The sequence below is a fragment of the Panulirus ornatus genome, chromosome 11, assembly GCF_036320965.1.
Source record: "Panulirus ornatus isolate Po-2019 chromosome 11, ASM3632096v1, whole genome shotgun sequence".
NCBI lineage: Eukaryota > Metazoa > Arthropoda > Malacostraca > Decapoda > Palinuridae > Panulirus > Panulirus ornatus.
The window spans coordinates 41,237,894-41,262,060 of NC_092234.1; the positions used below are offsets into that span (position 1 = coordinate 41,237,894).

Genomic DNA, 24,167 nt, shown 5'->3' on the forward strand with positions numbered 1-24,167 from the left:
ATTTTTTAGCAAGCATAATGCATATCAAAAAGCACAATTTGCAATGTCCCACTTGTATCCTGTAGACACAATAAAATGTGTCTAAATGCTTCTGAGAATTAACATAACTCATCTAAAGACATGTGAGCTGTGCTTGCTGATTCTGCTATACTGTTACAAATTGGTAACTTAATCACTTCTGATTTGTATATCTTATGGGCGATTGTTAAAAAAAAGATGGTCTTTAACTAAGGAAAACAAAATTAGTGCCTTGTTGGGTTTTCTTTACTCATCATTTCCCATTATATGGCATGCCATAAAAGAAGATACATGTAATCATCATCATGAAATACACAAGTGTAAACAAGTTACAGCATAATCATTTGTGTCAGTGAGCAGACAATTCCTTCAATAAGAAAATTCATACACTGTACCCAGGCTGTACATGCATCAGTAATTTTTTTCTGTTCACTAAAAACAAGGCATGAACAATCAAAATAATTGAATAAGTCAAGTCTGCCTCAAGGCAAAAAACTATACAGCTTGCAATGACATCCTATGCTTTGTTACCAAATGCTACAACCTATATCTTTTTCCATATGCCAGACAGATCAGCACCCATGTTCTATCATAATTTGTCTAGCTGTGACACTCTTGAAATATAATAGGTTTTGTTATGAAAACCTTACTAATCATATTTGTTTGTGGCAAAAATACTCCCAAAAATATAACACCTCTCACTAAATATGCCTGTCAGTACTCCTGGAGTACTTCATATGCCTGATGGCAGAGCAGCATAAGTTAAAGGGCATGTAGAACACTTAAATAATGTTTCACACCAGTTCAAGAGTTGTATACTGCTTTATTCAGAAAATTATGTCTTAGCTAATCATAATATCAAAGCATGGAGGTATCATTTTAGAATATTGGAAAACATCCTGGATAAAGTGTACATTGGATGCCGTATTAGACCCAATGCAGCAAAAGCGTAAGCATGTTTCCTGATGAGGTGTAGAGTGGATGCTGTATTAGGACCAACACAGAAAGCGTAAACATATAAGGAATGCCTAAGAAAAATTGTCATATTTGGCAGGCAGCAAACTGTGTAAAATGTATAAAAAATAAAGCAAAATAACAAAGGGCAAGTTGAATACTAAATGATTATCTATCAGATAGCATATATCACATTATGATACTATTAGAGCAGTAAAGCATGTAAGCTATATCTACGGAAATCAGTCCTAATGAAATAATTATTCCAAACATTTCAAGCTTATATGAACACAAAACCAATGAGCTCTCTTCAATCATTTCATGCTTCAAGTCTCTCCTGTGAAATCCCATTGGTTGTATCCAATCTGACCGACATAATGAAAGACTATTTATTCTCCAAAAAAGTCCTTAAATGGTGGAGATTCCAGCATTGCAATTTTGGGGTTCAAACTAACTGATCAAATTTGTTGCCATGGTTATCTAGTGAGGAACAAGGAGATAATGATGAGATACACAACAATATCCCACTTGAATAATGATTCATCTGTAATTCATGACACTTTTGGAAATAGCAAGAACTTTTCATGAGTGAGGTTGAGATCATTCAAAATAAAGCTTTTGATCATATACCATTGACAGTTAGTGTAGCTGACACTTGCTCCTCGCCAGCTTGGTTTGATGCTTTACAGGTGTACAACCCCTGATGATCCCCACGCACTGGGTCTAGAGTCAAAAGACTGGATCTACCAGTATATTCAATCTCAATCTCATCATCAGACTGAAGAACAATACCATTGAAGATCCAAGTCATGTTTACAGGACGATCACCCTTCTGCATGACACAGTTGGCTTGTGCAAAATCTCCCTCATAAAAATCTGACTCACCAAAGTCAATTGGAATCAAATGGGGACGTTCTGGAATGGGAATGTTTTGCATATATTTTCCTTACTTATACTTGAGAGGAAGTATGAAGGAGAAAAATTATGGCAAACCAAAGATCATTTTCATTTTGAGGCACTTACCCTAAGAATTGCTGAATGATCTCTACCTTCTGCCACATGGTAAAGACATTTGTCTCCATGGGACTTCATAATAATTCTGGTTCAAAGTGAAATATTTGCTTGGATGATAGAAAATGTAAAGGTCCTATCAATCAACTGCAGTTATCATCCACAGCGCAAAAAATTGACAAAGTTTTTAAATACTATGCATGGCAACTGTTTGCTGATTTCAAAATCTTTTGTGTACTAGTGCATTTTCAGAGCAGGAAATTCCAAAATGAAGTAATGAACATAGATATTTAAATGGATATACTTTATAATTTTCTTGGTGAGCATCAAGAAATGAAAACTGATAATATCTGGATGGTATTCTGAGACAAAGTGCTGCCCTGATACATTTGCTTCAAGCTTACAATATGAAGTAGAAAAACAAACTCAATAACTGCAGCAATAAAAGCATTATCTCTATTTGCCCATTGCATACTAGTCATACCAAACAGCTATGTCTTATGTTCTGATTCAACAATTTTACAAAATGATGAAAAATGGCATTATAAAAGGTAAAGGGAGAGGTGACATCAAAAGTGGTCAAGGACAGTCCAGGGGAATACAACGAGGCAAATGCTTCTCTATTTGCATGAAGCAGCATGCTCTTAGGGTGGGGCACTTCCATATATGACAAGAAAAATACAAATGAAAGCATACTTTACACATCTGGAAAATGTATCCCAAGCCTCCCAAATTGCAAATTTTTCCAATATGGTGAGGTTTCACTCTTAAGGAAGCTCTTAGTCTAGTGCTGAAGTGTGCCTGGATGAGATATATGTATATATATATATATATATATATATATATATATATATATATATATATATATATATATATATATATATAAAAAAAAAAAAAAATATATATATATATTTTCTTTTTTGTCGCAGTCTCCCGCATTTGCGAGGTAGCGCAAGGAAACAGACGAAAGAAATGGCCCAACCCACCCCCATACACATGTATATACATACGTCCACACACGCAAATATACATACCTACCCAGCTTTCCATGGTTTACCCCAGACGCTTCACATGCCCTGATTCAATCCACTGACAGCACGTCAACCCAGGTATACCACATCGATCCAATTCACTCTATTCCTTGCCCTCCTTTCATCCTCCTGCATGTTCAGGCCCCGATCACACAAAATCTTTTTCACTCCATCTTTCCACCTCCAATTTGGTCTCTCACTTCTCCTCGTTCCCTCCACCTCCGACGCATATATCCTCTTGGTCAATCTTTCCTCACTCATTCTCTCCATGTGCCCAAACCATTTCAAAACACCCTCTTCTGCTCTCTCAACCACGCTCTTTTTATTTCCACACATCTCTCTTACCCTTACATTACTTACTCGATCAAACCACCTCACACCACACATTGTCCTCAAACATCTCATTTCCAGCACATCCATCCTCCTGCGCACAACTCTATCCATAGCCCACGCCTCGCAACCATACAACATTGTTGGAACCACTATTCCTTCAAACAACCCATTTTTGCTTTCCTTCCGAGATAATGTTCTCGACTTCCACACATTCTTCAAGGCTCCCAGGATTTTCGCCCCCTCCCCCACCCTATGATCCACTTCTGCTTCCATGGTTCCATCTGCTGCCAGATCCACTCTCAGATATCTAAAACACTTTACTTCCTCCAGTTTTTCTCCATTCAAACTTACGTCCCAACTGACTTGACCCTCAACCCTACTGTACCTAATAACCTTGCTCTTATTCACATTTACTCTTAACTTTCTTCTTTCACACACTTTACCAAACTCAGTCACCAGCTTCTGCAGTTTCTCACATGAATCAGCCACCAGCGCTGTATCATCAGCGAACAACAACTGACTCACTTCCCAAGCTCTCTCATCCCCAACAGACTTCATACTTGCCCCTCTTTCCAAAACTCTTGCATTTACCTCCCTAACAACCCCATCCATAAACAAATTAAACAACCATGGAGACATCACACACCCCTGCCGCAAACCTACATTCATTGAGAACCAATCACTTTCCTCTCTTCCTACACGTACACATGCCTTACATCCTCGATAAAAACTTTTCACTGCTTCTAACAACTTGCCTCCCACACCATATATTCTTAATACCTTCCACAGAGCATCTCTATCAACTCTATCATATGCCTTCTCCAGATCCATAAATGCTACTTATATATATATATATATATATATATATATATATATATATATATATATATATATATATATTGACTGGTTGGTAAGGTTATTTAATGTATGTATGACTCATGGTGAGGTGCCTGAGGATTGGCGGAATGCGTGCATAGTGCCATTGTACAAAGGCAAAGGGGATAAGAGTGAGTGCTCAAATTACAGAGGTATAAGTTTGTTGAGTATTCCTGGTAAATTATATGGGAGGGTATTGATTGAGAGGGTGAAGGCATGTACAGAGCATCAGATTGGGGAAGAGCAGTGTGGTTTCAGAAGTGGTAGAAGATGTGTGGATCAGGTGTTTGCTTTGAAGAATGTATGTGAGAAATACATAGAAAAGCAAATGGATTTGTATGTAGCATTTATGGATCTGGAGAAGGCATATGATAGAGTTGATAGAGATGCTCTGTGGAAGGTATTAAGAATATATGGTGTGGGAGGAAAGTTGTTAGAAGCAGTGAAAAGTTTTTATCGAGGATGTAAGGCATGTATACGTGTAGGAAGAGAGGAAAGTGATTGGTTCTCAGTGAATGTAGGTTTGCGGCAGGGGTGTGTGATGTCTCCATGGTTGTTTAATTTGTTTATGGATGGGGTTGTTAGGGAGGTAAATGCAAGAGTTTTGGAAAGAGGGGCAAGTATGAAGTCTGTTGGGGATGAGAGAGCTTGGGAAGTGAGTCAGTTGTTGTTCGCTGATGATACAGCGCTGGTGGCTGATTCATGTGAGAAACTGCAGAAGCTGGTGACTGAGTTTGGAAAAGTGTGTGGAAGAAGAAAGTTAAGAGTAAATGTGAATAAGAGCAAGGTTATTAGGTACAGTAGGGTTGAGGGTCAAGTCAATTGGGAGGTGAGTTTGAATGGAGAAAAACTGGAGGAAGTGAAGTGTTTTAGATATCTGGGAGTGGATCTGGCAGCAGATGGAACCATGGAAGCGGAAGTGGATCATAGGGTGATAGGGTGGGGGAGGGGGCGAAAATCCTGGGGGCCTTGAAGAATGTGTGGAAGTCGAGAACATTATCTCGGAAAGCAAAAATGGGTATGTTTGAAGGAATAGTGGTTCCAACAATGTTGTATGGTTGCGAGGCATGGGCTATGGATAGAGTTGTGCGCAGGAGGATGGATGTGCTGGAAATGAGATGTTTGAGGACAATGTGTGGTGTGAGGTGGTTTGATCGAGTGAGTAACGTAAGGGTAAGAGAGATGTGTGGAAATAAAAAGAGCGTGGTTGAGAGAGCAGAAGAGGGTGTTTTGAAGTGGTTTGGGCACATGGAGAGGATGAGTGAGGAAAGATTGACCAAGAGGATATATGTGTCGGAGGTGGAGGGAACAAGGAGAAGAGGGAGACCAAATTGGAGGTGGAAAGATGGAGTGAAAAAGATTTTGTGTGATCGGGGCCTGAACATGCAGGAGGGTGAAAGGAGGGCAAGGAATAGAGTGAATTGGAGCGATGTGGTATACCGGGGTTGACGTGCTGTCAGTGGATTGAAGCAGGGCATGTGAAGCGTCTGGGGTAAACCATGGAAAGCTGTGTAGGTATGTATATTTGCGTGTGTGGACGTATGTATATACATGTGTATGGGGGGGGGTTGGGCCATTTCTTTCGTCTGTTTCCTTGCGCTACCTCGCAAACACGGGAGACAGCGACAAAGTATAATAAATATAAATAATATATATATATATATACATTTTTTTTTTTTTTTTTTTGCTTTGTTGCTGTCTCCCGCGTTTGCGAGGTAGCGCAAGGAAACAGATGAAAGAAATGGCCCAACCTACCCCCATGCACATGTATATACATACACGTCCACACACGCAAATATACATACCTACACAGCTTTCCATGGTTTACCCCAGACGCTTCACATGCCCTGATTCAATCCACTAACAACACGTAAACCCCGGTATACCACATCGATCCAATTCACTCTATTCCTTGCCCTCCTTTCACCCTCCTGCATGTTCAGGACCTGATCACACAAAATCTTTTTCACTCCATCTTTCCACCTCCAATTTGGTCTCCCACTTCTCCTCGTTCCCTCCACCTCCGACGCATATATCCTCTTGGTCAATCTTTCCTCATTCATTCTCTCCATGTGCCCAAACCATTTCAAAACACCCTCTTCTGCTCTCTCAACCACGCTCTTTTTATTTCCACTCATCTCTCTTACCCTTACGTTACTCACTCGATCAAACCACCTCACACCACACATTGTCCTCAAACATCTCATTTCCAGCACATCCACCCTCCTGCGCACACCTCTATCCATAGCCCACGCCTCGCAACCATACAACATTGTTGGAACCACTATTCCTTCAAACATACCCATTTTTGCTTTCCGAGATAATGTTCTCGGCTTCCACACATTCTTCAAGGCTCCCAGGATTTTCACCCCCTCCCCCACCCTATGATTCACTTCCACTTCCATGGTTCCATCTGCTGCCAGATCCACTCCCAAATATCTAAAACACTTTACTTCCTCCAGTTTTTCTCCATTCAAACTTACCTCCCAATTGACTTGACCCTCAACCCTACTGTACCTAATAACCTTGCTCTTATTCACATTTACTCTTAACTTTCTTCTTTCACACACTTTACCAAACTCAGTCACCAGCTTCTGCAGTTTCTCACATGAATCAGCCACCAGCGCTGTATCATCAGCGAACAACAACTGACTCACTTCCCAAGCTCTCTCATCCCCAACAGACTTCATACTTGCCCCTCTTTCCAAAACTCTTGCATTCACCTCCCTAACAACCCCATCCATAAACAAATCAAACAACCATGGAGACATCACACACCCCTGCCGCAAACCTACATTCACTGAGAACCAATCACTTTCCTCTCTTACTACACGTACACATGCCTTACATCCTCGATAAAAACTTTTCACTGCTTCTAACAACTTCCTGATAAAAACTTTTCACTGCTTCTAACAACTTGCCTCCCACATCATATATTCTTAATACCTTCCACAGAGCATCTCTATCAACTCTATCATATGCCTTCTCCAGATCCATAAATGCTACATACAAATCCATTTGCTTCTCTAAGTATTTCTCACGTACATTCTTCAAAGCAAACACCTGATCCACACATCCTTTACCACTTCTGAAACCACACTGCTCTTCCCTAATCTGATGCTCTGTACATGCCTTCACCCTCTCAATCAATACCCTCCCATATAATTTACCAGGAATACTCAACAAACTTATACCTCTGAAATTTGAGCACTCACTCTTATCCCCTTTGCCTTTGTACAATGGCACTATGCACGCATTCCGCCAATCCTCAGGCACCTCACCATGAGTCATACATACATTAAATAACCTTACCAACCAGTCAATAATACAGTCACCCCCTTTTTTAATAAATTCCACTGCAATACCATCCAAACTTGCTGCCTTGCCGGCTTTCATCTTCCACAAAGCTTTTACTACCTCTATATATATATATATATATATATATATATATATATATATATATATATATATATATATATATACATATATATATATATATATATATATATATATATATATATATATATATATATATATATATATATATTCTTTCTTTTCTTTTAAACTATTCGCCATATCCCGCATTAGCGAGGTAGCGTTAAGAACAGAGGACTGGGCCTTTTTTGGAATATCCTCACTTGGCCCCCTCTGTTCCTTCTTTGGGAAAAAAAAAAAAAAAAAGAGAGGGGAGGATTTCCAGCCCACCGCTCTCTCCCCTTTTAGTCTCCTTCTACGACACACAGGGAATACGTGGGACGTATTCTTAATCCCCTATATATATCTTTTTTCTTTCTTTCAAACTATTCCCCATTTCCCACATTAGCAAGATAGCGTTAAGAACAGAGGACTGGGCCTCTGACGGAATATCCTCACGTGGCCCCCTTCTCTGTTCCTTCTTTTGGAAAATCAAAAAAAAAAGAAAAAAAAAGAAAAAAAGAGAGGGAGGATTTCAAGCCCCCCGCTCCCTCCCCTTTTGGTCGCCTTCTACGACACGCAGGGAATACGTGGGAAGTATATATATACATTTTTTTTTTTGTCACTGTCTCCCGCGTTTGCGAGGTAGCGCAAGGAAACAGACGAAAGAAATGGCCCAACCTACTCCCATACACAGTGTATATACATACACATCTACACACGCATCTCAATGTACACATATATATACACACACAGACACATACATATATACCCATGCACACAATTCACACTGTCTGCCTTTATTCATTCCCATCGCCACCTCGCCACACATGGAATACCATCCCCCTCCCCCCTCATGTGTGCAAGGTAGCACTAAGAAAAGACAACGAAGGCCCCATTCGTTCACACTCAGTCTCTAGCTGTCATGCAATAATGCCCAAAACCACAGCTCCCTTTCCACATCCAGGCCCCACACAACTTTCCATGGTTTACCCCAGACGCTTCACACGCCCAGATTCAATCCACTGACAGCACGTCAACCCCGGTATACCACATTGATCCAATTCACTCTATTCCTTGCCCTCCTTTCACCCTCCTGCATGTTCAGGCCCCGATCACACAAAATCTTTTTCACTCCATCTTTCCACCTCCAATTTGGTCTCCCACTTCTCCTCGTTCCCTCCACCTCCGACACATATATCCTCTTGGTCAATCTTTCCTCACTCATTCTCTCCATGTGCCCAAACCATTTCAAAACACCCTCTTCTGCTCTCTCAACCACGCTCTTTTTATTTCCACACATCTCTCTTACCCTTACGTTACTTACTCGATCAAACCACCTCACACCACACATTGTCCTCAAACATCTCATTGCCAGCACATCCATCCTCCTGCACACAACTCTATCTAAGCCCACGCCTCGCAACCATACAACATTGTTGGAACCACTATTCCTTCAAACATACCCATTTTTGCTTTCCGAGATAATGTTCTCGGCTTCCACACATTCTTCAAGGCTCCCAGGATTTTCGCCCCCTCCCCCACCCTATGATCCACTTCCGCTTCCATGGTTCCATCCGCTGCCAGATCCACTCCCAGATATCTAAAACACTTTACTTCCTCCAGTTTTTCTCCATTCAAAGTTACCTCCCAATTGACTTGACCCTCAACCCTACTGTACCTAATAAGTGATGAAGAATGTGTGAAAAGATAGAAAGTTATCTTGAAGCAAAAATGGGTATATGAAAGGAATAGTAGTCTCAACAATGTTATATGGCTGCAAGGCATAGGCTACAGATGGGGTTGTGTGGAGGAGGGTGGATGTGATGAAAATGAAATGTTTGAGGACAATATGTGATATGAGGCGGTTTGATCGAGTAAGTGATGAAAGGGTAAGAGATATGTGTGATAACAAAAAGGGTGTGGTTGAGAGAACAGAAGAGGGTGTGTGGAAAGGGTTTGGACACACAAAGAGAAGGAGTGAGGAAAGGTTGACAAAGAGGATATATGTGTCAGAGGTGGAGGGAACAAGGAGAAGCAAGAGACCAAATTGAGGGTGGAAGGATGGAGTGAAAAAGATTCATAAGTATGCATGAAATAGAGTAAATTGGAACTATGTGGTATACTGGGATCTACTCGATTGCCGTTTCCTGCAACAGCGAGGCAGCACCAGGAAACAGACAAAGAGTGGCCAATCCACTCATATACATATATACATATATACATACATGTCCACACATGCAAATATATATACCTATACATCTCAACGTATACATATATATACACACACAGACATATGCATATGTACACATGTACATAATTCATACTGTCTGCCTCTATTCATTCCCATCGCCACCTCGCCACACATGAAATAACAACCCCCTCCCCCCTCATGTGTGTGAGGTAGCGCTAGGAAAAGACAACAAAGGCCCCATTCGTTCACACTCGGTCTCTACCTGTCATGTAATAATGCACCGAAACCACAGCTCCCTTTCCACATCCAGGCCCCACACAACTTTCCATGGTTTACCCCAGACACTTCACATGCCCTGGTTCAATCCATTGACAGCCCGTCGACCCCGGTATACCACATCGTTCCAATTCACTCTATTCCTTGCACGCCTTTCACCCTCCTGCATGTTCAGGCCCTGATCACTCAAAATCTTTTTCACTCCATCTTTCCACCTCCAATTTGGTCTCCCACTTCTTGTTCCCTCCACCTCTGACACATATATCCTCTTGGTCAATCTTTCCTCACTAATTCTCTCCATGTGACCAAAAAATTTCAAAACACCCTCTTCTGCTCTCTCAACCACACTCTTTTATTACCACACATCTCTCTTATCCTTTCATTACTTAATCGATCAAACTACCTCACACCACATATTGTCCTCAAACATCTCATTTCCAGCACATCCACCCTCCTCCGCACAACTCTGTCAATAGCCCACGCCTCGCAACCATATATCATTGTTGGAACCACTATTCCTTCAAACATACCCATTTTTGCTTTCCAAGATAATGTTCTTGATTTCCACACATTTTTCAATGCTCCCAGAACATTCGCCCCCTTCCCCATCCTATGATTCACTTCCGCTTCCATGGTTCCATTCGCCACCAAATCCACTCCCAGATATCTAAAACACTTCACTTCCAGTTTTTATCCATTCAAACTTACCTCCCAATTGACTTGTCCCTCAACCCTACTGTACCTAATAACCTTGCTCTTATTCACATTTACTCTCAGCCTTCTTCTCTCACACACCTTACCAAATTCAGTCACCAGCTTCTGCCGTTTCTCACCCGAATCAGCCACCAGTGCTGTATCATCAATGAACAACAACTGACTCACTTCCCAAGCTCTCTCATCCACAACAGACTGCATACTTGCCCCTCTTTCCAAAACTCTTGCATTCACCTCCCTAACAACCCCATCCATAGACAAATCAAACAACCATGGAGACATCACGCACCCCTGCCGCAAACCAATATTCACTGAGAACCAATCACTTTCCTCTCTTCCTACACGTACACATGCCTTACATCCTTGATAAAAACTTTTCACTGCTTCTAACAACTTGCCTCCCACTCCATATATTCTTAATACCTTCCACAGAGCATCTCTATCAACTCTATCCATAAATGTTACATACAAATCCATTTGCTTTTCTAAGTATTTCTCACAAATATTCTTCAAAGCAAACACCTGATCCACACATCCTCTACCACTTCTGAAACCACACAGCTCTTCCCCAATCTGATGCTCTGTACATGCCTTCAACCTCTTAATCAATACCCTCCCATGTAATTTCCGAGGAATACTCAACAAACTTATACCTCTGTAATTTGAGCACTCACTTTTATCCCCCTTGCCTTTGTACAATGGCACTATGCAAGCATTCTGCCAATCCTCAGGCACCTCACCATGAGTCATACATAAATCAAATAATCTTACCAACCAGTCAACAATACAGTCACCCCCTTTTTCAATAAATTCCAGTGGAATACCATCCAAACCCGCTGCCTAGCCGGCTTTCATCTTCCGCAAAACTTTTACTGCCTCTCCTCTTTTTACCAAATCATTCTCCCTAACCCTCTCACTTTGCACAAAACCTCGACCAAAACACCCTATATCTGCCACTCTCTCACTTTGCACACCACCTCGACCAAAACACCATATATCTGCCACTCTATCATCAAACACATTCAACAAACCTTCAAAATACTCACTCCATCTCCTTCTCACATCACCACTACTTGTTATCACCTCCCCATTTGCCCCTTCACTGAAGTTCCCATTAATTCCCTTGTCTTACGCACTTTATTTACCTACTTCTAAAACATGTTTTTATTCTCCCTAAAATTTAATGATACTCTCTTACCCCCAACTCTCATTTGCCCTCTTTTTCACCTCTTGCACCTTTCTCTTGACTTCCTGCCTCTTTCTTTTATACATCTCCCACTCACTTGCATTATTTCCCAGCAAGAATCGTCCAAATGCCTCTCTCTTCTCTTTCACTAATAATCTTACTTCTTCATCCCACCACTCACTACCCTTTCTAATTTGCCCACCTTCCACGCTTCTCATGCCACGAGCATCTTTTGCGCAAGCCATCACTGCTTCCCTAAATACATCCCATTCCTCCCCCACTCCCCTTACGTCCTTTGTTTTCACCTTTTTCCATTCTGTACTCGGTCTCTCCTGGTACTTCCTCACACAAGTCTTCTTCCCAAGCTCACTTACTCTCACCACTCTCTTCTCCTCAACATTCTCTCTTCTTTTCTGAAAACCTCTACAAATCTTCACTTTTGCCTCCACAAGATAATGATCAGACACCCCTCCAGTTGCCTGACCCAAGTACCCATTTTATCAACCAACCCTTAATGGTGGAAGAACAGCTAGGTTGACTGTGAACCGACTGCCACAACCAAGATTCAAACCTATCTGTGAATGTGTCACAGTCAGGAACGCTAACCACTACTATAGGACAACAGCAACACAGCAGCAGAGACTTACAGGTGGGTTACAGTGGAGCTTGGTAGAATGCCAGCAGTCAGGCAAGAGAAACTGACCAATCAGGGACAGCTGCACCACAGCAACCAAGAATATGATCCAACTGCATTGTATACAACCCCATGTAAGACACAACTGTGTCATATTCTCCTGAGGAAGAGAACTATCAAAACATTGAGAATTAAATCATCATTAACAGCTAATGTCTCCTTGCCACCTTATTACCTATACACAGGCTATGTATATGTTAAACAAATGGTCATGTAAAGCTTGGCATAGGGGCTATCAAAGCACTGTAACTTGGAGTGGCAATGGCTACAAAATACAGTTGACCAACTCAAGATGGTGAACACTTTCAAGAATAATGGAATATGGGTATGTGATGGAGGAATGTAAGGACACAGATAAGTGGAGACTCTTTCACCATGGTCACCCACTTGATAGGAGTTCCAAGAGACACCCACTTGATAGGAGTTCCCAGAGAGAATGGCCATCATAGATATAGATAGATAGGTGGCAGCTTGTGATTTTTTTTCCACACACTGGGTTTTAATATCAATCACAATTCTGGTAGAACCATATCCTATTGTACTGATAAGCACTTGAATATTTTCATATTATTTGCAGTTTCTGTCTTACGTGTATTCTGAAGCTTCTGGACAAAATCTAGAATAATTTTTGAGGAATCTGCAAATCTCATAATTTCTCAGTCCTAACTGAGTTTTTCATTACTTAGTTATACGATCCCAAGACCCCTTCAAAGGGGCTTCTGCAACTTAAAGGCTGCACTCTATGCTAGAGCAGGGTAATGATGGATGCCTCTAAAGCTCATGAAAAGGTCTTTATAAAAACTGTACTCCTAACCATCCACTGAAGATAATACATTCTTGCCAAAGATGACTTCTCATTCATGGTGTATCCACTAGCAGGCAGAGTCAGCAACACCTTTAACTTTATGTGTACATATGTGTACTGTATATGTATCTACGAGTATACATGAGCTATGTATATGTCACAGGAATGAATCTCAAAGTTGTGTTGCGTCCAGATCTAATAAATGCCTGGGAGTTAGGATGTCATCTCTCCACATTTACGATATCACTACTTTATATTTGATGAAATGATCTAATCAATATCAAAGTCCATGATAGACACAATAGCAAAGTTACTAAAGAGCCTTTATTCAAAAGTTTCAGGTTACCCTTACTTTAAAAGTCATCTCATATCAGCAACTCAATTAGTAATCCAATATTCATTAGCTGTATTACAATCCTCAGTGTACCATAATTAGTAATCCAATATTCATTAGCTGTATTACAATCCTCAGTGTACCATTCACTATCAAGTTTACCTCTACTTGGGCATAGAGAGAAATACAACCCAAACTTCTCCTCACAATATTCACACCTCATAAAACAAACAAACCAGCTCAGGCAAAACCACTTACCATTAGCTGAATTCAGAAACATATCCAAACTCTAACCTAATCAACAAAAGGCAAATTGCAAACTAGCATTCTTTCCTTAAAAAAAAAAATGAACCACAGGATATACAGCAAATAATTCTGGTGCAGGTTGAAGATCTACACTTACTGCACCAACTCGGTCCTTATTCATGAACCATTTCTGACATACCATTGACATCCCTTCACCTAAAGAACACACAAAAATGCTCATAAGACTACTCAGAAATTAAACACTACTCAGAAATTAAACACAAATCAGCCTCACCCCTAAACAGCAAAGTCATGAAAACCCTACACAAAATACATCCAGAAACGACTGCTCACCCATCCCTCATTCCCAATGATACAATCAATACAATCTAAATCCTCAAGAACTCTCCTGCAACAGGCTCTGACAATATATCAACCTTTTACATAAACACTTTGACACAGTTGCAGTCCTAGCTGTTACAGGTATGTTCAACCACTCCTGGCTAAACAATAAAATCCTTAACATCTAGAAACTTGCAAGCATAATATAGATCCTAAAGCCCTCCAAACCACCCAGTATCCAACTCTACGTACAACTGATCCACAACAGAATTAAACAAAAAATCCTGCTCTCACCCAGAAAGCATGGTTTCAAACTCAACCAATCAACCTCTACACTACACACAGACCTCATACAACATATACATGATATCTTCAACCAGTTACCACCCCCTCCTGCACGATACTAGAGGCCACAGACATAAACAAATCATTTAACATATCCCCCAACACATCCTCATACAAGAGATGCTTGACACCACCCTCCATAACAATGACAAAAAGTAATTGGCCAACTTCACAGCTAGTCACAGTGCCAGTCACTCACATTTGGCTTCACCTCTAATCTTTATAGTGGAGTTCTCCAAGGAAATGCTATCAATCCAACCTTCTTCAGTCTCTTCCTATATGACCTTCCATTACCTCTAGCAAAACACACCATGAAAGACCTCTCAAATGTTGATAACTTCACAGTTAATATCAGTAATAGCTCAACCATAACAGAATTTCAGCATCTCCACATAAGTCTTCAATTACCTTTTTAACCCAAGACAAACATGAATCCAACCTACATCTTCCAGTAACCTTGTTTAGGAAGTCACTCCAAATGAGCAAAACACTAAACATTCAAGGTATCACATGCAATACACACAACAAGACATTAACTTCCCACACCAAACACATCAACACAAAAGCAACAAACTAAATGCCATCAAAATACTAACTGGCATCAGCTTTGGTTGAGAAAAAGAATCCCTTGGGATCCTCTACAAACAATTCATCTAATACACTCTAAACTATGCCTCCCCTGCCTGGTTGTCTAAGCAGTCAAAAGATAAAGAAAATAAGCCTGCATAATACACCAAATAGAGTACTCACGGCAATCACTAGCTGGTTATCAACCACACACAATCAACATCTAAACAATGAAACAAAGATCCTTCTTATAAATCCCACCTCAACATGCACAACACTCATTTCTCTGCAACAGTACTGGATCCCTTCCATCTAAACCACTCTATAACTAACGACCAACCTCCAAGTAGAAACAAAAAGCCTAACCCCCAATAAAGACAACAATGATAAAACACAAACACTGAAATGACCCAACAAGCACAAAACAACCATCCTCCCAATTCAGTCTTAAACACCTTCGCACCAGACTTACACCTAACTTAAACCAAACTCCTAAAACATACTTGCATCACACCATCCCATTTATGCCAAGGACATCGGCAATCCCTGCAACAATACAAACATTGATTCAACACATCCCAAAGCCCTTCATGCCTATGATGCAACTACTACAGTGAAGACACCAAACACTTACTGCTCAAATGCCCCTCACTCTCCCCACATAGATACACACACATCACTAAAATCATTCACTTATGGTCCCACCTGGCAGATGTGGTTGGCTTTCTGAATACTATAAGAACACCATAATTCAAATTAATAGCAAAGGTCATGACAGGACTGATATCAAATTTCCTAAGCAGTCTTCAATCTAAAGTTTCAGTTTATCCACACAAGTTAACCTCTGAAAAGCTTCTTTAGTATAATTAAAGTATCATATATAAGTACACTGGAGAGAATGTGATTTTTTCCTATGGCTTTCAAAGTGAATGTCACATTCTTCTAATTGTGGAGGAACAGGGAGATGAAATAAGCTTTATGCCCTTTAAGCCTAAAAGCCATCTCATAATAGCTACCCATTTAGTAATCCCATATTCATTAGCTGTATTACAACCCTCTGTGTACCATTTACAATCAAGTTTGCCTCTACTTGGGCACTTCCAGCAGCATTTTCAGCAATGCAGATATAGCTGCCTTGATGATGTGCCTGAACAGGGTCAAGAGTCAAGATGCTGGTCCTGGACCCCACACTAACGATTTGAGTGTCATCTGTGTTGTCAAGCTTTGCACCATTAAATATCCATGTGATAGTGAGGGGACTGTCACCTTTCCGGAGGACACAATTAGCCTGAGCCAAGTCACCCTCATAAAAAGCTTCAGATGCAAAGTCTATGGGCAAAATTTGCGGTGGTTCTGTAAGATAATACAAATTTTGTAGTGAATTTCTGGTACATTTCCATTCCACATATGCCATTCTACTCTGAATATGTGAGTATATATATATATATATATATATATATATATATATATATATATATATATATATATATATATATACATATATTATTTTTTTTTTTTTTTATACCTCGTCGCTGTTTCCCGCGTTTGCGAGGTAGCGCAAGGAAACAGACGAAAGAAATGGCCCAACCCCCCCCATACACATGTACATACACACGTCCACACACGCAAATATACATACCTACACAGCTTTCCATGGTTTACCCCGGACGCTTCACATGCCCTGATTCAATCCACTGACAGCACGTCAACCCCTGTATACCACATCGCTCCAATTCACTCTATTCCTTGCCCTCCTTTCACCCTCCTGCATGTTCAGGCCCCGATCACACAAAATCCTTTTCACTCCATCTTTCCACCTCCAATTTGGTCTCCCTCTTCTCCTCGTTCCCTCCACCTCCGACACATATATCCTCTTGGTCAATCTTTCCTCACTCATTCTCTCCATGTGCTCAAACCATTTCAAAACACCCTCTTCTGCTCTCTCAACCACGCTCTTTTTATTTCCACACATCTCTCTTACCCTTACGTTACTTACTCGATCAAACCACCTCACACCACACATTGTCCTCAAACATCTCATTTCCAGCACATCCATCCTCCTGCGAACAACTCTATCCATAGCCCACGCCTCGCAACCATACAACATTGTTGGAACCACTATTCCTTCAAACATACCCATTTTTGCTTTCCGGGATAATGTTCTCGACTTCCACACATTTTTCAAGGCTCCCAAAATTTTCGCCCCCTCCCCCACCCTATGATCCACTTCCGCTTCCATGGTTCCATCCGCTGACAGATCCACTCCCAGATATCTAAAACACTTCACTTCCTCCAGTTTTTCTCCATTCAAACTCACCTCCCAATTGACTTGACCCTGAACCCTACTGTACCTAATAACCTTGCTCTTATTCACATTTACTCTTAACTTTCTTCTTCCACACACTTTACCAAACTCCGTCACCAGCTTCTGCAGTTTCTCACATGAATCCGCCACCAGCGCTGTATCATCAGCGAACAACAACTGACTCACTTCCCAAGCTCTCTCATCCCCAACAGACTTCATACTTGCCCCTCTTTCCAAGACTCTTGCATTTACCTCCCTAACAACCCCATCCATAAACAAATTAAACAACCATGGAGACATCACACACCCCTGCCGCAAACCTACATTCACTGAGAACCAATCACTTTCCTCTCTTCCTACACGTACACATGCCTTACATCCTCGATAAAAACTTTTCACTGCTTCTAACAACTTGCCTCCCACACCATATATTCTTAATACCTTCCACAGAGCATCTCTATCAACTCTATCATATGCCTTCTCCAGATCCATAAATGCTACATACAAATCCATTTGCTTTTCTAAGTATTTCTCACATACATTCTTCAAAGCAAACACCTAATCCACACATCCTCTACCACTTCTGAAACCACACTGCTCTTCCCCAATCTGATGCTCTGTACATGCCTTCACCCTCTCAATCAATACCCTCCCATATAATTTACCAGGAATACTCAACAATATATATATATATATATATATATATATATATATATATATATATATATATATATATATTTTTTTTTTATTATACTTTGTCGCTGTCTCCCACATTTGCGAGGTAGCGCAAGGAAACAGACGAAAGAAATGGCCCAACCCCCCCCCATACACATGTATATACATACGTCCACACACGCAAATATACATACCTACACAGCTTTCCATGGTTTACCCCAGACGCTTCACATGCCTTGATTCAATCCACTGACAGCACGTCAACCCCGGTATACCACATCGCTCCAAATCACTCTATTCCTTGCCCTCCTTTCACCCTCCTGCATGTTCAGGCCCCGATCACACAAAATCTTTTTCACTCCATCTTTCCACCTCCAATTTGGTCTCCCTCTTCTCCTCGTTCCCTCCACCTCCGACACATATATCCTCTTGGTCAATCTTTCCTCACTCATTCTCTCCATGTGCCCAAACCACTTCAAAACACCCTCTTCTGCTCTCTCAACCACGCTCTTTTTATTTCCACACATCTCTCTTACCCTTACGTTACTCACTCGATCAAACCACCTCACACCACACATTGTCCTCAAACATCTCATTTCCAGCACATCCATCCTCCTGCGCACAACTCTATCTATAGCCCACGCCTCGCAACCATACAACATTGTTGGAACCACTATTCCTTCAAACATACCCATTTTTGCTTTCCGAGATAATGTTCTCGACTTCCACACATTCTTCAAGGCTCCCAGAATTTTCGCCCCCTCCCCCACCCTATGATCCACTTCCGCTTCCATGGTTCCATCCGCTGCCAGATCCACTCCTAGATATCTAAAACACTTCACTTCCTCCAGTTTTTCTCCATTCAAACTCACCTCTCAATTGACTTGACCCTCAACCCTACTGTACCTAATAACCTTGCTCTTATTCACATTTACTCTTAACTTTCTTCTTCCACACACTTTACCAAACTCAGTCACCAGCTTCTGCAGTTTCTCACATGAATCAGCCACCAGCGCTGTATCATCAGCGAACAACAACTGACTCACTTCCCAAGCTCTCTCATCCCCAACAGACTTCATACTTGCCCCTCTTTCCAAAACTCTTGCATTTACCTCCCTAACAACCCCATCCATAAACAAATTAAACAACCATGGAGACATCATACACCCCTGCCGCAAACCTACATTCACTGAGAACCAATCACTCTCCTCTCTTCCTACACGTACACATGCCTTACATCCTCGATAAAAACTTTTCACTGCTTCTAACAACTTGCCTCCCACACCATATATTCTTAATAGCTTCCACAGAGCATCTCTATCAACTCTATCATATGCCTTCTCAAGATCCATAAATGCTACATACAAATCCATTTGCTTTTCTAAGTATTTCTCACATACATTCTTCAAAGCAAACACCTGATCCACACATCCTCTACCACTTCTGAAACCACACTGCTCTTCCCCAATCTGATGCTCTGTACATGCCTTCACCCTCTCAATCAATACCCTCCCATATAATTTACCAGGAATACTCAGCAAACTTATACCTCTGTAATTTGAGCACTCACTCTTATCCCCTTTGCCTTTGCACAATGGCACTATGCAAGCATTCTGCCAATCCTCAGGCACCTCACCATGAATCATACATACATTAGATAACCTTACCAACCAGTCAACAATACAGTCACCCCCTTTTTTAATAAATTCCACTGCAGTACCATCCAAACCTGCTGCCTTGCCAGCTTTCATCTTCCGCAAAGCATTTACTACCTCATCTCTACCTCTTCTCTGTTTACCAAATCATTTTCCCTAACCCTCTTACTTTACACACCACTTCGACCAAAGCACCCTGTATCTGCCACTCTATCAACAAACATATTCAACAAACCTTCAAAATACTCACTCCATCTCCTTCTCACATCACCACTACTTGTTATCACCTTCCCATTAGCCCCCTTCACTGAAGTTCCCATTTGCACCCTTGTCTTACGCACTTTATTTACCTCCTTCCAAAACATCTTTTTATTCTCCCTAAAATTTAATGATACTCTCTCACCCCAACTCTCATTTACCCTCTTTTTCACCTCTTGCACCATTCTTTTGACCTCCTGCCTCATTCTTTTATACATCTCCCACTCATTTGCATTTTTTCCCTGCAAAAATCATCCAAATGCTTCTCTCTTCTCTTTCACTAATAATCTTACTTCTTCATCCCACCACTCACTACCCTTTCTAATCAACCCACCTCCCACGCTTCTCATGCCGCAATTATCTTTTGCGCAAGCCATCACTGCTTCCCTAAATACATCCCATTCCTCCCCCACTCCCCTTACCTCCTTTGTTCTCACCTTTTTTCCATTCTGTACTCAGTCTCTCCTAGTACTTCCTCACACAAGTCTCCTTCCCAAGCTCACTTACTCTCACCACCCTCTTCACCCCAACATTCTCTCGTCTTTTCTGAAAACCCATACAAATCTTCACCTTCGTATCCACAAGATAATGATCAGACATCCCTCCAGTTGCACCTCTCAGCACATTAACATCCAAAAGTCTCTCTTTCGCGCGCCTGTCAATTAACACGTAATCCAATATATATATATATATATATATATATATATATATATATATATATATATATATATATATATATATATATATATATATATTCTTTTCTTCTTTTCTTCAAACTATTCGCCATTTCCCGCGTTAGCGAGGTAGCGTTAAGAACAGAGGACGGGGCCATTGAGGGAACATCCTCACCTGGCCCCTTTCTCTGTTCCTTCTTTAAAAAAAAAAAAAAAACGAGAGGGGAGGATTTCCAGCCACCCGCTCCCTCCCCTTTTAGTCACCTTCTACGACACGCAGGGAATACGTGGGAAGTATTCTTTCTCCCCTATCCCCAGGGATAATATATATATATATATATATATATATATATATATATATATATATATATATATATATATATATATATATACATATATATATATATGAACGAGTAAGATTGTTAGTGAAAGAGAAGAGAGAGGCATTTGGACAAATTTTGCAGGGAAATAATGCAAATGAGTGGGAGGTGTATAAAAGAATGGGGCAGGAGGTCAAGAGAAAGGTGCAAAAGGTGAAAAAGAGGACAAATGAGAGTTGGGCTGAGAGAGTATCATTAAATTTTAGGGAGAAGAAAAAGATGTTTTGGAAGGAGGTAGATAAAGTGCGTAAGACTTCAGTGAAGGGGGCTAATGGGGAGGTGATAACAAGTAGTGGTGATGTAAGAAGGAGATGGAGTGAGTATTTTGAAGGTTTGTTGGATGTGTTTGATGATAGAGTGGCAGATATAGGGTGTTTTGGTCGAGGTGGTGTGCAAAGTGAAAGGGTTAGGGAAAAAATTTGGTAAACAGAGAAGAGGTAGTAAAAGCTTTGCGGAAGATGGAAGCCGGCAAGGCAGCGGGTTTGGATGGTATTGCAGTGGAATTTGTTTAAAAAGGGGGTGACTGTATTGTTGACTGGTTGGTAAGGTTATTTAATGTATGTATGACTCATGGTGAGGTGCCTGAGGACTGGCGGAATGCTTGCATAGTGCCATTGTACAAAGGCAAAGGGGATAAGAGTGAGTGCTCAAATTACAGAAGTATAAGTTTGTTGAGTATTCCTGGAAAATTATACGGGAGGGTATTGATTGAGAGGGTGAAGGCATGTACAGAGCATCAGATTGGGGAAGAACAAAATGGTTTCAGAAGTGGTAGAGGATGTGTGGATCAGGTGTTTGCTTTGAAGAATGTATGTGAGAAATACTTAGAAAAGCAAATGGACTTGTATGTAGCATTTATGGATGTGGAGAACTCATATGATAGAGTTGATAAAGATGCTCTGTGGAAGGTATTAAGAATATATGGTGTGGGAGGCAAATTGTAAGAAGCAGTGAAAAGTTTTTATCGAGGATGCAAGGCATGTGTATGTGTAGGAAGAGAGGAAAGCGATTGGTTCTCAGTGAATTTCTCACATTCAACAAACCTTCAAAATACTCGCTCCATCTCCTTCTCACATCACATATATATTATATAGCAGAAGGAGATGGAGTGAGTATTTTGAAGGTTTGTTGAATGTGTTTGATGATAGAGTGGCAGATATAGGGTGTTTTGGTTGAGGTGGTGTGCAAAGTGAGAGGGTGAGGGAAAATGATTTGGTAAACAGAGAAGAGGTAGTAAAAGCTTTGCGGAAGACGAAAGCTGGCAAGACAGCAGGTTTGGATGGTATTGCAGTGGAATTTATTAAAAAAGGGGGTGACTGTATTATTGACTGGTTGGTAAGGTTATTTAATGTATGTATGACTCATGGTGAGGTGCCTGAGGATTGGCGGAATGCGTGCATAGTGCCATTGTACAAAGGCAAAGGGGATAAGAGTGAGTGCTCAAATTACAGAGGTATAAGTTTGTTGAGTATTCCTGGTAAATTATATGGGAGGGTATTGATTGAGAGGGTGAAGGCATGTACAGAGCATCAGATTGGGGAAGAGCATTGTGATTTCAGAAGTGGTAGAGGATGTGTGGATTAGGTGTTTGCTTTGAAAAATGTAAGTGAGAAATACTTAGAAAACCAAATGGATTTGTATGTAGCAATTATGGATCTGGGGAAAGCACATGATAGAGTTGATAGAGATGCTCTGTGGAAGGTATTAAGAATATATGGTGTAGGAGGTAAGTTGTTAGAAGCAGTGAAAAGTTTTTATAGAGGATGTAAGGCATGAGTATGTGTAGGAAGAGAGAAAAGTGATTGGTTCTCAGTGAATGTTGGTTTGTGGCAGGGGTGTGTGATGTCTCCATGGTTGTATAACTTGTTTATGGATGGGGTTGTTAGGAGGTGAATGCAAGAGTTTTAGAAAAAGGGGCAAGTATGCAGTCTGTTGTGGATGAGAGAGCTTGGGAAGTGAGTCAGTTGTTGTTCGCTGATGATACAGTGCTGGTGGCTGATTCAGGTGAAAAACTGCAGAAGCTGGTGACTGAGTTTGGTAGAGTGTGCGAAAGAAGAAAGCTGAGAGTAAATGTGAATAAGCGTAAGGTTATTAGGTACAGTAAGGCTGAGGGACAAGTCAATTGGGAGGTAAGTTTGAATGGAGAAAAACTGGAGGAAGTAAAGTGTTTTAGATATCTGGGAGTGGATTTGGCAGTGGATGGAACCGTGGAAGCTGAAGCGAATCATAGGGTGGGGGAGGGGGCGAAAGTTCTGGGAGTGTTGAAAAATGTGTGGAAGCTGAGAACATTATCTCAGAAAGCAAAAATGGGTATGTTTGAAGGAATAGTGGTTCCAACAATGTTACATGGTTATGAGGCATGGGCTATAGATAGAGTTGTGCAGAGGAGGGTGGACATGCTGGAAATAAGATGTTAGAGGACAATATGTGGTGTGAGGTGGTTTGATTGAGTAAGTAATGAAAGGGTAAGAGAGATGTTAGGTAATGAAAAGAGTGTGGTTGAGAGAGCAGAAGAGGGTGTTTTAAAATGGTTTGGTCACATTGAGAGAATGAGTGAGGAAAGATTGACAAAGAGGATATATGTGTCAGAGGTGGAGGGAACGAGGAGAAGTGGGAGACCAAATTGGAGGTGGAAAGATGGAGTGAAAAAGATTTTGAGTGATCGGGGCCTGAACATACAGGAGGATAAAAGGCGTGCAAGGAATAGAGTGAATTGGAACGATGTGGTATACTGGTGTCAACGTGCTGTCAATGGATTGAACCAGGGCATGTGAAGCATCTGGGGTAAACCATGGAAAGTTTTGTAAGGCCTGGATATGGAAAGGGAGCTGTGGTTTCGGTGCATTATACATGCAACTAGAGACTGAGTGTGAACGAATG

General features: G+C 41.0%; 1 protein-coding gene across 1 annotated transcript in view; it reads right to left on the minus strand.

Moving 5' to 3' along the window:
* Positions 1–24,167, minus strand: part of Dscam1 (Down syndrome cell adhesion molecule 1) — a 1,447,516-nt gene that overhangs the window by 672,223 nt on the left and 751,126 nt on the right. The window contains exon 15 of the mRNA XM_071666240.1: positions 16,406–16,693. Coding sequence (XP_071522341.1) covers positions 16,406–16,693 — 288 coding nt within the window. The remainder of the gene's footprint in view (positions 1–16,405; positions 16,694–24,167) is intronic.